General features: G+C 43.1%; 1 protein-coding gene across 1 annotated transcript in view; it reads left to right on the forward strand.

Moving 5' to 3' along the window:
- The first annotated feature begins 1,671 nt into the window (after nt 1-1,671).
- tmem65 (transmembrane protein 65) overlaps nt 1,672-15,346 on the forward strand; it is a 35,666-nt gene continuing 21,991 nt past the window's right edge. The window contains exons 1-2 of the mRNA XM_056602059.1: nt 1,672-1,914; nt 2,252-2,605. Coding sequence (XP_056458034.1) covers nt 2,290-2,605 — 316 coding nt within the window. The 5' untranslated portion in view covers nt 1,672-1,914; nt 2,252-2,289. The remainder of the gene's footprint in view (nt 1,915-2,251; nt 2,606-15,346) is intronic.

The raw sequence follows: 15,346 nt of genomic DNA on the forward strand, positions 1-15,346 counted from the left end.
GCATACAGCCTGCGCGCTGTCATTCAGTGACGAGGAGATTCAACCTTTTAAATTGAGCAGAAATACTTTTTTAATGTACAGTTAGTAATTAAACTTATCAAGGGGCTTTATTTAAAGCTACAATAAATAATTCAACGCAACCATTACGTCCCCGAGCTGGGGGACGTCAGAGTTGCTGGGGGAAACGAAACCGCATAGGTCCGGATAGATTTGAAACCAACTCCGAGGGTGGTTTAAGAAATGTGCGGTTTCGGGCACCAGATTCGCCGGCTCCGTCTGGACGGTCGGCCGAAACGCAGAAGAATGCTGTGCAGGCTTAGTCGCATCTCAGGTTTAATTGTTCCCTGAGGATTCCACCTTTTCATATTTAGGAGTGTTTTATGTGTGTGGGCTTATGTGTGTTAGTGTATTAATGTGCATTCATATGGGTAGACAGTTAATGTATTTTATACGGTCTAGGACGGTCGAGGACTACACCGTGTAGCCTATACAGACATAATTAATGGATGCAGTAGGCCTATATGGATGAGCCTTGGAAGATGGCTTTCCTAAAATGTAATGTTTTATTTTGCCCACTAGGACCCGCTCGAGGCAGCACCAATGAATAATTTAAATAAATACGTTCTCTATGAGGTGGCAATAAAATGACGCGGATGGAATGGGTTGGTCTGTAGTGTGTGATAGGGGTGATAACAGCCCCGAGACCTGACGTCATAATCTTTCTATCTGTCGAGTTGGCGAAAAAACACCTGCTTTGCACGGAAAGCCTACATGTAAATACAGATGGTTGTGTGGCACGCCTGTATAATAGTAGGCTATATGCTGCTACACCCTAGCCTACTTACCCTACCTATACCCACAGTAGTAAGGACTAACTTACTTCAACGTATTCATTTCAGAAATGAACTTTAAGAAATAATGAGTGAGTGTGGTTTTCTTGAAGAGCTCAAGTGTCCAAACATGGAAATCCACAGGGTATAATCTTTCTCTCCGGGATGTCCTCAGGCCTGTTGTCTTGCCAAAGTGTTAAGAGAGCGGAGGATGTAGTTACGCTTGGACGGGATCCTGCATTGTAGGGTTTTCCCGGTTATCTCGGGATAACTTGATTCCTACGAGCTGTGTACCTAACTTCCTGTGAGCTGTGTACCCGTTACCAGCTACCTTACCGGGACGTGGAGTGAAAAAGGATAACAACGTGTCAGGACCCACAAATAACAAAAACCGTAAACAACAACAACGAAGACGAAAGGGACAATAAATATGGAGTTTTAGGACGCATCAGAAACGAAAACGGATATCCCCAACCGGAAATCCCGCCCCTATCTCGTACCTCACCCATATAACTGAAAGTGCCGCCCATTCTCAAGCAAATGACCCTCTTTCTGAGCATCCCGAGGTTATTATTTATCTAAAGCGCTGACAGGGTTTTAGGTAAAACCAAAAGTTAACTAAATTTCCCTTGAGGACCTATGCAGTTACGTTGTTCCTCCACGTTTGACGATGTATATTACTCGATGTGATGTGCCTTGACAATAAACTGTTGGCAAAAAAACACGGTATACGTTGATGATCATCCGTCAGTAGGTCAGTACGTTTTACATCAACGTCACGATGACGCAGGGATGACACGAGCGCTCTGATTGGACAACAAGCCTGGGGTTGTACAGTAGGCTCTGCTCGGGATCCAGCACTAGTGTCCCTCCTCCCATCCTCCGGAGCTGCTGTAGAGGTAACGCTTTATGTGTGTATTCCTTTGGAAAATGGCATTGCTGTTCAATCCATCGCAGCGATTTGCCAGCTGATATTTCTCCCAGAGTAATAGAGCAGCTGAACTCAAACGCATGCAGCGGATCAGCGACGCACTGCGAAGGTTACCGTTGGACATCTGGACGGGACGGCACAGCATCAACTAAGGTGCGTCCTACGACAACTTGCCATTGCTTTTGACAGGCATCACACCGCCACACCGATAGTTTTTAGCCCGCTTTGTTCATATCGGGGCTCAACTAAGCCGCAATTTGAACAAATTGTAAATGGGTTATAGTCTTCTTTCTCGGTTTACAAGGCCTGAGGATTTGTCCTGAAATAACCCTTCAGTATCACCCATCCGGGGCGACATATTGTGTTTCTACCTGACCTGGTGATGTGGACATGCATCAGCCATGAACACATCGACCGTGAACGGGACATCCACCAGCGTTGTGGTCGATTAGTAATCCATTCTTCCCGTCTTCGTGCCCTTTCTTCCTAGGTTATTGCTCGGCGCCTGGCTACTCCGTTCCCTCGGAAATGCTGCCCTGTCTGCACAGAGTTCTACTGCGGTCGGCTCTCTCGCCTGCGTCAGGCAGCGGGCTTGTGAGGACTGCCCGCTGCATCCACACCACTCCGGACCGCTCGGCTGCCGCTCCGCCGCCGCCGCCATGCGCGCTGGTGTCGGCGTCGTCCGTGCAGAGTCGCCACCTGGGGACCCATCCTCTGAAGGAGCCCATGGAGCCCCTGAACTCACCGCAGAGCGCCAAAGAGTTTATTTATAGCCTTCACCCGTCAGAGCGCAACGTTCTGCTGCGAGAACTACACCGGTTCGAGTCCATGGCCATCGCGCAAGGTATGTATGGTGTGTTATGGTGATTTTAATATTATTATGTTATTTATTGGTTGCTACTTTGGAATAAGCTTGGTGGAAAAAGTAAACTTACGTTTTTTTTAGGGGGCTAAGAATTCCACGGGATGGAGTTCTTTGACCGGGTTATGAAATGAAAACACAGAACTTCTGACTCATGGTCACGCGATGTTTCCACCCCACAGAGCCAGTCTGATTCACATTGCCCAGAACTACCATTTCTCTTCCCCTGAGTTTGATCATATTCGGTTCCTCTATTTAATTGATTGATTGATTAAGTTTTATTTATAATGCAATAATACAACACAATAATATATTGTAATATAATACAATGAATTCTAATATTGTGATAAAATACAATATTTATATTGAGCCAGGGAATTTGGACTGGTTCTATATAATAATTTGAATGCATCATTCATAACTGTCCATCTGGGAATAACATTGGGAAAGATCTTATATCCGTACTCACTTTTCATTTTCGTTTCCTATGCACTTCGGCTTTTTTTAGCCATTTAATGCCATGCCCTGTACCGTTTGTAACGCAACTACGGTACTGCAGCAGGGATAGGATTGTGGTAGTGCATTAGCAACAGTGGCCTGATTCGACTCTTTACGGCACGGACTCTTCAGCCCCCTTTTGCCCTCGCAGGTGTTGAGTGAATCGCCCCCCTCCCTGAACCATGAGACCCTGGCTACGGCGGTCCTGCAGTACACACACAGCTCTCAGAGAGAGGAATGGCCGAGGGTTAAAAGCAGCAGCAGCCTCAGAAAGTGCAGCCTCATACTAAACAGTTTGTGCTCTGCTGGCTATCATGTTTCCACCCGGGGCCATTTGCACCTATTGTGAATACCAGAAAGCACCACTGACTCGGGCCATGGATGCCCAGCATGCATCACTTCACAGTTCTTTGAGGCGTTTCTTTCCCGCGTTGCGCCCCAGTTTTAGAAAATCGAAACGGGTGTTTGAAAAAGTTGCAAACGTACTGCTGAGAAACCGTGTCTTTTATCAAAGCTACAGAGACGACTGGTGCTTCAAGTCATCTAATGGTTATCTTAAATTGGATGTAGTCTTTTATTTGGAGTGTCCGCTGGCCGCCAGCCCCTCTAAGTTCCCCGTCACTTCAGGTTCAATTAGTGGAGAATGGCATCAGCGCTTAATGAGCAGGTCAAGAGAAGACGTTTAACCTTCGAGAGGTGTCTAATGGGATCCATTTTACAAGGGGACTCAGGGTTTGGGTTCAAAAGGAAGGTATTCTCTCTTCAATAGAAACGTGTTTCTGTGAGGGGGATGAAGTGACGATAACCGTGTGTACAACTTCACCTCTCTACTCTTTCAGATGGATAGTTAAGAAGTATATACTCAGTATATTGCAGATAGATGATGTATTATCCATAGGTCAGCTATCCAGTCCATGCCGTTGGACCGTCACACAATTTCCAAAATAGTTTTCAGCCTCTGTCTCATACCACTAGTTTCACCAGATAATATTACAGCAAAATAGCTTGTGAGTTCTTTGCTTTCGAGCAAGAATAGCACCTGAATCACTTAACTGGTTGATTTTCTCTGCTTATTGGCTCGTGACAAAGTGTTGATTAACACAATTGATAATTAGCGGCTAACTAGAATGATGAACACATTACACAGAGTGTGTGTGGATGACTTGCAAAGGCATTGGTTTCAGGGTTTGTTTCCCATAACTGTGCAGCTCATTAAAAAGACGGGATAGAATGGTACATTTTGCGACATCGATAATTGGGAGAAAAGGCATAGCGTATGGTATTATGTAAGAGAGGGGAGAGTGATGAAGAATACTGTGAAAATATACAGAGGATTTTCACAGGTTTTTCATAGCGAAGATCCCTGCTCTCGTTTTCCCAGGGAATGGTCCTCGTTATCTGGGATGGTTTGGTTTGACAGAAGCCTGCGCAGGAAGATGATGTACATTTCACTTCCACTGACGGAAGAAGAAAAAGAATAGGATAGGTACACAGACACATACACACATGCAAATACACACATCTGCACACATTCACACACACGCATGCACACACACACACACACACACACACACACACACACACACACACACACACACACACACACACACACACACACACACACACACACACACACACACACACACACATACACACACACACAAGCATATAATGAATAATTCCTGTCTTCATTACTGTAAAGGAAGAACTGCTGTTATTAGACATCAAAAGACACCAAAGATTGGGACTCTGTGTAGCCCACAATGCTGCTCTGTTGGAGTCAGTTTCAGTCTCATGACAGCAGCTGGGTGAAGCAAGCCGGCGCTGTGTTCTGTGTATCCTCAGGTGGACCTGCATGACACTAATGGAAGTCTAAGTCATAACATTCATAGACTCTGGTCCTCCTCTAGAACAGGGAACACTACTACACTCATGTAGTCACTTTGGACGAGAAAATAACATGGCATAATGAAACCAATAAAATACAGTTGGTTCTGGGATTGTTTGTCTTTCATAAACATACTGTATGTATATATACTTTGTATACTAATAAATAGTGTGATTTATTCAGTGGCTTGTTACCTGCTATCCCTTGCATATACGCTACCACAAATTCTTTCAGATGCTGATCAGATTTGATGCACCCTACGAAATTCCCATTTATCATTGATGTACAACTGCCTTTGAACAAGTGTAGCTCACAAAGGTAATTAATTATGGGTCTGTAAGCATGCCAGTGCCAATATACAACATTCTGGGATAAATCTGTATTTCCCGCTACTATTGGCCATTGTACTTAAGTTTCCTGTTGCTAATTAACCAAAACACAGATATTTTGGTTTGCAGCTTTCAGCTTATTCTCACTGTTCTCAGCATAACTTGTGAATACACCCTTCACCCTATACAAGGGTGAGTCAAGCCCTGGTTCAACATGAATCCCTTGTAACACTCATCTCAGAAATGCACATGGTACAGTACTCAAATTCCATACTCGATACACGTGTCTCTGGTGCCACGCCCGTTAATGTGGGTGTGGAACGCACTAAACGGCAAGCACTGCGACCCACCAGACATTCCATGAGCATTGTCTCCCACTGGAATGCCTTACTCACATGGGGTCTTAACCTGGCCTTAAAGTAAGACTTCGCCCTTTTTTTCGTTGTCGAAGCCTACATGTGATTGTATGGGTCCATGCTTGTCTGAGTTTATTCCAAATCTTCCCTTCATTATCCATTTTGAGCAATTACGGCGCTTTATTATTGACCTTTGACCTAGGGCAATTATTTCCACCCTGGAAGCGAAGGTCTTGGTTGTTATGGAAGTGGCGTACAAACAGAGCAGCGAGATAAGCAAAAAGTCACATCAGCCAAAAGAACATGTGATCCAAAATATCCCTTTTCTCGGCAGCAAGCTACTTTGGGAGTGTGAGGTGTGTGTGTTATTGTGTGTTAGTGTGTGTTAGTGTGTGTGTTGTGTGTGTTAGTGTGTGTGTGTGTGTGTGTGTGTGCGTGTGTCTGTTTGTGTGTGTATGTACGTGTGTCTGTCTGTGTCTGTGGTGTGTCTGATTGTCTGTGTATGTGCTTCTGTGTGTCTGTATGTGTGCATTTGTATGTGTGTGTGTTTTTGTGTGTGGCGACTGTTTGTTGTGTGTGTGTTTGTGTGTGGCGTGTCTGTGTGTGTGTGTGTGTGGGCACTCACCTGTGTTATGGTTGCACATTCGGTACGGACATTTGTTCTATTCGTGGTGGATAGGACGACTAGTAAAAACAATGCAGTATTCTATCGTCTGCAGTCTCGAACAAAGAAAGTCTGCATACCTTCAGAAGCCTGGCAAAAATCTGTGTTAACTCCTCTCACAAGATACATTCATCTCAGGATATAATCTCTCTCTAGTGGGGATACATGAACCACACAACAACTGGAACATTGCTAAGGGACACACATGATTAAATGTGGATGGTCACTGGTCATTGCACATGATTTAGTGTGTTATGAACGGGGAGCAGTATGGGGACTGAGAATTATAGATTAAATACAGTGTTGATCTGCCCACACCATGTTCTGGCCCACAGCAGCAGCAGCAGCAGCAGCCCTTAGATGAAGGATGTCACTGCCGACAAACATGGAATTGATCGTAGTTTGATGTACGCTGTAATAGATGGTCCAACTCAAGTTTTGCTTTGACTGCCTAGAAGAGTATTTTCATACTCAAGAGATTAATCTTCCTTCCAGGAGAGATAAACCGGGCTGGGTGGGCAGACATAGGCCCATATAAAACATAACAAATGGTACAAACTGTATGCATGAGTGTTGTAGTATAGTATGGATGATTAGTTTGATGTAATAGTATGGACCAGTATGTGTACTCGAAGACAGAAGGCTGGGACGGTTCTATCAAGGAAGTTAGAGATTTGATGATGATGGATATGATCATGGCACATAATGATTGTCATTTAAATATTCATAGTTCATAATGGTACAAAACCGTATTTGTTTTATTGAGAGGACTCTTCAGAAGAGTTTGTTTTGCACTGGTCGATTTAAGGGGAATGACTTATTGCTTCATAACGGGTTACCATGGCAACACATACGGATGGGTCCCAGTCCCATCCCCATCCTATACCCCATTCTGTAATTTTTCTCTTGATCCACAGGAATCAATTATTTTCTTCTTCTTCTTCTTCTCCTCCTCCTCCTCCTCCTCCTCCTCCGCCTCCTCCTCCTCCTCCTCCTCCTCCTCCTCCTCCTCCTCCTCCTCCTCCTCCTTCTTCTTCTTCTTCTTCTTCTTCTTCTTCTTCTTCTTCTTCTTCTTCTTCTTCTTCTTCTTCTTCTTCTTCTTCTTCTCTTTCTGCTGACAGGACATTCAATCAGAAGATTAATGATTGTCCCCAGTCCTCGTTAGTACATAATGGGGGATTAGCTGAGAATCATCCGGAAAATGCAGGATGACTCATCGTCACATCGAGACGTTTTTGGATCGTCCATGTCGGGGTACGCGATCCTCGCCGGACGTTATTACTTTTCAGAGCGAGACGGTGGCCAGATGGTACGCTCCTGAACAGATGCTTTGGGCTGTCCTGTTTTGATTCTCATCATATTCTGTTAATATCAAGGTTAGAGAAGCGCCACCAAAGCAAACATAGAATCAAACCGGAATATATTAATGAGGATGGAGGCCAAAATTGACAGAACATGAATAAATATCACTCAGTGTGCTGTTGGAATAACTTTGGAAAAAGTCCCAGGAATCTGTGATGAATAACGAAATCCAGCTTTCATTTTTCGAGCCGTCTTGCCTCGAATAAGTAGATTTATTCGTCATCTTATTCACAGTAGGTGGTGATCACAGACGCCGCACAGAACCGGGTCTCATTTAAGTCAGGAATAATCTTTTGAACACGTTTGCGTTCAAGTTGTGTTGCGTCAAAGCAATCTATTCTCATGTGTCAAAGATTGCAGCATCTTCGTTGCTGATGATTGACAAGGTGACAGTGAAATATAACTGAAAGGACAGTCTGTTCCCCCCCTATCTCTCTTCACGGTTAGTGTTTGTGTGTGTGTGTGTGTGTGTGTGTGTGTGTGTGTGTGTGTGTGTGTGTGTGTGTGTGTGTGTGTGTGTGTGTGTGTGTGTGTGTGTGTGTGTGTGTGTGTGTGTGTGCTGTATCTCCTGTGCATATTGCTGACACACTCACCTTGTGAGGTCCCTCATGGAATTATGTTTCCTCTGACTTAATGGCTACGGGTCGACAGCTTTGTCCTCACACTGGCTAGTTAGCTGACAGCCTAGTTTATGGAAATAGTAGTATTAGAGGTACTAAATGAATCATGGTTCTGTAAATATTGTGACACAATTAAAAAGAAATTAAGGTGCAATTTTATGTTTTCAGAGGTTTGAGCTTTGGGTGTAACTTGTGGGTTGGGATTCTATGTGTCTGTCGTTGTCCGCCATTGCTTTCTCTATGAAAGTGGACAAACCGAACAGAATGTACTTGATGAGAATCAGCTATAGGCGAATGCACTCTAACGCCCACGGAAGGACCGCACCATTAATATGTTTAACTAAGATTACACTGACATTCTGTACATTGTTAGTCAACCTAATGATGCAAGGATTTTGGAACGACAGAATCCTGATACCAACATGAATACCTTTCCTCCCACCCATACCTACTGTATGATTGACCTATTGACCCCGTTCCTCCTCACTGGACCCATTTGAAGCCACAGCACCGAGTGAAGCCTCACCAAGCTCTGTTGCTTCAGGGAACCACACTCAACATACAATGGCATAGGTTAACACAGGAGACCTTCAAATGCATGTTACAATCATTTTAAAGTCGCAATGTGTAAGATGAGCCCCTCCCAGTTAATAGTCGGGAGATTTTCAGAATTCAAACCTAAACAGCAGTGTTTTTTCCACTAAGTAGCTGTGAGACTGTGTGATGTGAACGGTTGCAACTCGACTGGCTGGGTTGCATAAATGGGAGCAGTTTAGGGCGTGTCAATAGGAAGATTCTTGTATTTATTGAAAGAGCTACTGGCTGGCCAGCCTTTTGAAGATTTAGAATAAAGCAACTATACGATGGAATTTTATTGATCTCATTATTGAAATCCCTTTCCATCAGCATTGACTACACCTAATTCCAGGTAATTATTATGAGCTACGAGCTAGTTAAAATGTTACACATTTCGACTTTAAAGACAGCATGACACAGAAAAATACCTTTTAATTACCCCGCTCATTTACGTTACAGCAAAACCTCTGAGCTCATTCTTTATCCATTCACTTTACAAAAAAAATCTGGGTTTGGCACACTCAACCAGTTGCACACACTACACACTAAAATGCACACACTAAAACAGGTTCAGTAACAAATTTATTTATTGGGACGTTATAACTCAGCATGCTCCAATGAACGGCTCTAATACAGAGTGGCTTGTAGCTGGAAATAAAATGTGTTCGAAGTTGAGGTAGGACATTCAATCATTGCTTTTGCATGGTTCTATGAAGAGAACCAGCCAAAGACGTCTGGGGCGGGGGTATCAGTGGAAGGGATTCCACAAGAACAAAAATAGGGCGAAATGAAAAAGAAAACAGCTTTCTCAAGAGCTGTTCAGGAAATAATGGATGCACCCTGGAGATAGCCGATGGAGAGCGCTCTGAAAGCCAGGCTGATCTTTGATGCCTTCCAAATGTGTGCTGAGGCTCTCTTAATGATTGCCTTCCAACCGAAAGGACATGCAGAGAGATGACTAAAAGGCTGTGGGAAGCTGCCACTATGTTCCTTTGCGGCTACTTTTCAGCTGCAATTACAGTGAAGAGAAGCTTCACTAAGACTGGTTAGATAATGGCAATAACGATGGAATCGGTGTCATCCTCGTCTTCTTCAACCGCGCCGTCCCAGATTTTTAATGGACACCTCGGGGACCGGGGAGGTATTCTGTCAATGACAAAGCGACTTCACCGTCGCACAGGGGGAGGTGTAGGCGTGAAAAGAGCCCTGCTTGAACGCTATTGGTGGGGAGGGAGGGGGGAGGGAGAGAGGGACCGCAGAGGAGACATGAGGCTGAATAATGAGGGAAGGTGGACTGTTTAAAAAGAAAAGTGCCTGCTCTCTGAAGGTCACTGAAAGGGGGATGAGTTGCTAATACCTTGAGCGCGGTCACACAGGGCATCGCCATTACGTTTTCCAGACCGTTTACACCCATCGATTGGCCGACTTCCAATCACGGGATGCAGAGACCGTTCAACAATATCATATGACTCATGATCTCACGTGAAAACGCTGACAGGACAAATATATTCCTGAATATCCTCTAATGGCGACTCATAGATTTATGAAGTCAAATTATTATTGGCGTAAGCAGAAGTGAAAGTTTTGGTCACGAGAAATTAACTTAAAGGTTAAATGTAAAATCAACTGAACTGAAGTCATTATTCGATAGTTCTCGTGAGTGTTTTAGCATTCTTTCCCAGATCGGTTTAATCTCGGATCTCCTCGGAAGGAGGAAGCACAATGATTCCAGGAACAAGCTCAAGCTAGCATTTTTCTATGACTGCTGCAAATCAGAACTATAAAAGCTGCTGTCAGCAACCACTAAAATGGATTTAACACCCACAGCGTCAGTCTGTCTTTCCTGAGAGTTTTCACATCACCACCATAAGGTACACTGCGTCAGAACCTAAATTGATGGATGAGAAGTTGAGTGGCTTGTAGATTGACTTTTTCAATCCTTAAATAAATTATGAGCTCTCGTTATGTTGGATGATGTAGCGATATGTTTTTTATTATTCTTTTGAGAGGCATTTCCTACCTTATTTGCAAATTCAACTACGGTGATTTTCAAACTGATGTACAAATCCCTTAAAGTATTCATTGCAAATCCTGACGACGCATGCGTGAGTATGTTTGTGTGCGTGGGTGCGAGCGTGCGTATGTGTGTGTGTGGGTGCGCGTGTGCATGTGTAAAAGGGATGCAGTGTAGTAGTTGGACATATGCCGAGGGACCTTTAATGCACAACATTTTGCTCTCAATCCATAATGAAGCTTTAATTCATCGTGAAACATTGATGTTAGGAGCTCAGTATAGGACCATGCGGTTATTGGCTACTCTTGATTGCTTTCCCCTAGAAAACGTATTGCTATTTTTTTCTTTTTTTAAAGTAAAGTCTGGCTAAGGAAATTGCACGCCTGAGAGCAGAGAAAAACAGGTGAGAAAAAGGGTGAGAGTCAACTCATCTTTTTGACCTTATTCCGTTCTTCCCTTAAGTGACTCAAGACAGCACCGTACAATTTATTGCCCTCTTTAAGACTGACCAAGAAACGTTTGTCTCCTCTTCGTTCTTGATTTGAGGTCCACATTCTCACTGGAGTCTGCGTCCTCAAAAGAACCCAGGGGTACCAGTGCCACTACTGTGTGTATCTCTCCTTTGATTTGTCATATAACAACAGGTGGTGTTGATGGTAATATTGCTAATATAACCTGTGTAACCTATGTCATCCGGATTTCTTGGTCTTGGTACATCAGACGCACACTTTAATGTAATCTGGCCGGCAACAGATGGTCAGTCGATCTTCCAACAACAAGGAACAGGAATATAACTAAATCAGACTTAAACCAGACGATGCTGTGGAACGTTTCATTAATCAAGGTCTTATGAGGTCTCCTGTTACCTGGATGAATGGAAAAAGGCATCGGTCATGCTGTCGAAGAAAAAGTCTTAAATCATTATCCAAGTGAAGGTTGTGTAGTATTAACAAGGGGTATTTTAATGTGTAACTGACCCTATTTGACACTTAGGTAGCATTGATTTTATGAGGCTAGCATTAAATAAAGCTATTAGCAGTAAATATTGTTGCTAAACTACACTGGTATTAAGCTACACTAAGCTACACCAAGGAATTGTGCATTTATGTCAAGGGTATATGGTTTTATACGTATCATATAAAGTAAGCGGTAACTATTATGTAACTCAAGGGTATCAATGTCCTATGTCTGGTTGTTGTGTATCGATGATTCCACATTTAATGGCGTTTCAAGACGCATAAAAATAAAAAGTAAATAAATGATAAAGGAAAAATGGCACAACAAAAGAAGCTCCTTTCGTCCGAGATGAAGTATTGGCAGCGATATCCATTTGGGCTGAAACCAGGCACGGTTTGAAAGCAGGAATGTTTATCAGTCGCAGTGGAAAGCTCAGACTGACAGATGGAGGGAGTAATGAGTTTGGTGACTGTGGTCAGGTGACGCCTGTAGCGCCGCAGCCGGATGCGTTGAGCTTACAGCATCTTTTTTTGGGCTCCATGGAGCGACTGCGTTAGAAATGGCAGCTGTTGGATGATAAAACACTCCGCCATGGTGGCACTGGCACCCCGCTAACTGTTTACCTCACTGCAGGTTCCGGGTTCAAAACCCAATAGAGGCTTTTCTTTGCTTATCTGTGTAAAATACATATTTGTTTTTTCCCCGATTGTTTTAAGGAAAGTGGCAATATACTTCATACTCTTTTCAAGAGTATGTGACTTTTTTTGGTTCCAGTGTGTCACAAGTTTTGGTGTTATTCATTTTTTAGGTAATTTCAAGTAATTCCCCCTGGGATATTTGGCCCATTTGACTCACCCGTGTGGTGTGTACTTCGGAGAAGTTCGATTTAGACTGGGACTGAGTCTACACCAGTACTTACCGTATGCGTAATGAGTATTCTAGCTTTTGGCGTTTTGTTTTCCCAAGTTTAAATGGGGCCTTTTTGACCCCAGGCAAAGTATTTTTGATTATATTAAAATCTTTCTCTTTGGCTGTCTCCATACTTATTTTTGGATTTTAGTCCATTGTGAAATCCAACTCAAATAACATTACCAATAACAAGAACATGGTGCCTCCATCGCTGACCTTTAAACCCGCGACACTTTGCCCATTTCCCTTTGCTTTTGTAATGAGAGATTATTTTGAGCTCACTTGCCATTTGTCTTCAGAATGTGTCATGGGATTTCTTGATGTCAATACTGTTTCCAATAAAAGTATACCGTAACCCTGGCTGATCAAAACGTTGTTACTGCATGTCTCAGCTGAAATAAATTGGCAGTTTCAAATTCAACAATATCAGTCCATAATGTCAAATAATACCATACATACCTAAACCTATGCCTCCAAGATGGAGGCGGTCACTGCGTTGGGACGTCACTATGTGCAACCCTTATAGCTCGCTTGTCCGCTAATGTGCGTTATCTCGTGAAGTGTGTGAAATTGGTGTCTTAAAATGTTAAAAGCAACCAGTAAATCTCCTACTTCACCCAAGTAAAATATTAATGCCTTGAATTTTCTTTTATCTTATCAAACCCTATTAAAGCATTCTTAAAAATTCTGCAGCTTTCTTAAGAGTTCCTCAGGCGCGAGAATAGGAAACCAATCCTCCTTCCTCCTCGTACCTTCCCTTCCTCTCTTGCCTCCTCTTTGGTTAGTCGATCACTGGAGGGATGGTTCATGGGGAATCATTTCTGTGTGTTTTGTTCTGCTTTCAGACTCCGGCATGCAAGCCTAATTAGTACTTGGGGGATTGCTCTTTCTCTTTCTCCCTGCCAGTCTGTTCGCTCTCCCAACATGAATAAAATGCTTAGCTTAATTGCCGGAGCAGTGCGATACACTATCCGTCTGCGTGCTTCGAGGGGTCACGGGGTCTGGCGCTTTACATTGTCTTTGTGGAAAACCTATTTGAGGAGTTGGTAAAGAATCTTTTTTGTGTTTCAGAGTTTGAAATTGCCTTCGGGGGGAGGCGAGTCGGGTATCGTTATTTATATTCAGGGCTGGTTGTACACAGCAGAATGATCAAATCAAATCAGTGGTATTCCGAGATGCTTTTCTTTAAAGTTGAATATATTCCCCTGAGTAAAGCTGAACACTACTTCGTCTATGCAATGTAGGGAGATCAGGGGAAAATGTGTGTCCATCATTTTGAATAAAAATCTATATTGCCTCGAGGGAATCGACGCTTGAGTCTATATTTCATATTCATAAGACACATATATGTACTGGATACTTTATGGTGCTACATTGCAGTATGGTTCCATAAAATGAAGATCTAAAATGTGTTTGGCAGCTATAGGTCTTGTGTCAGCAAGTGCAGCGGGATTGCCAAAATCATTTTTCCATTTGGCAGTACGAAGCCGAGTAGACAAAACGGCTTCAACTGAAGACTGCTGAGCGAGAAATTTGCATTTAGAAGTTTGGGGAAGTATTTCCATCGTAAAATATTGACCCCCCCATTCAGCTTTACCCTTCCCATAGTCTGTAGTAGTCAGTAGAAGGTTGCACATTTAATTTATTCCCTCTGAAAAAAATATTAATAATCTGTGTGATGAAGAAGAAATATAAAACACTGGAGAATTACACATCATACATTTATTTAAAAAGTGACACCAAGTGTTAGCATTAGGGCTCTATGATTTAGTTATCACATAAAACGAAATGTCACCATACGAAATGAGAGGAAATTATAGTAAAGTGAACTCTAATCAAGAAGCAGAAAACCCCAAAGCCCTTCTCGGCACACATGCCAATTTCTAAATGAGGCATGGCATATTTATTAATGTGAAATCCAAAAGAAAGTCCCAGGGACGATCCTCTAGATACGGTCCTCTTAAAAGCCATCTGGCTTGCTTAATGCGTCAGGAGAGGTAAGCCTCAATATCAGTCAAAATTCTTATTTTGGGATCGACATGTGGTAGCATGTGGCCTAGGATTGATTTGTGTCTCCGTTTTCCAGAACTGTGTGTGTGTGGTGTGTGTGTGTGTGTGTGTGTGTGTGCATGTGTGGATGTACGGATGTATGGTATATGGATGAATATGTGTGTATATGGTCATATTCTTCATCATAAGCCCTTACAACCAAATCATATATTAAAACATATTATATCAAACTTCTATCAGGGTCCTCAGGGGCGAACATCTCTTTAGTGTCTCCTCAAGACACGCCATTTCTGTTCTTTCTTCTTTCCCCTGACCGGGGATGGGGGGAGGGGGGAGCGAGTGGGGGTTGGGACACAAGGAAATCAATACTCTGTACAAATCGTTTCTGCCGGAAACGGGAATAGCATCCGTCCATGACAGCTGCCGTTATGGTCGCTCTCTAAGAGAACATGGCAGCCAGAGAGAGGAACAAAGCAGAGATCCAACTGTTCACTCCCATGTTTTACCTCAAATGGATTTTAATTAAAAAACAGAGATTAG

The sequence above is a fragment of the Gadus chalcogrammus genome, chromosome 11 (genome assembly GCF_026213295.1).
Source record: "Gadus chalcogrammus isolate NIFS_2021 chromosome 11, NIFS_Gcha_1.0, whole genome shotgun sequence".
Taxonomy (NCBI): domain Eukaryota; kingdom Metazoa; phylum Chordata; class Actinopteri; order Gadiformes; family Gadidae; genus Gadus; species Gadus chalcogrammus.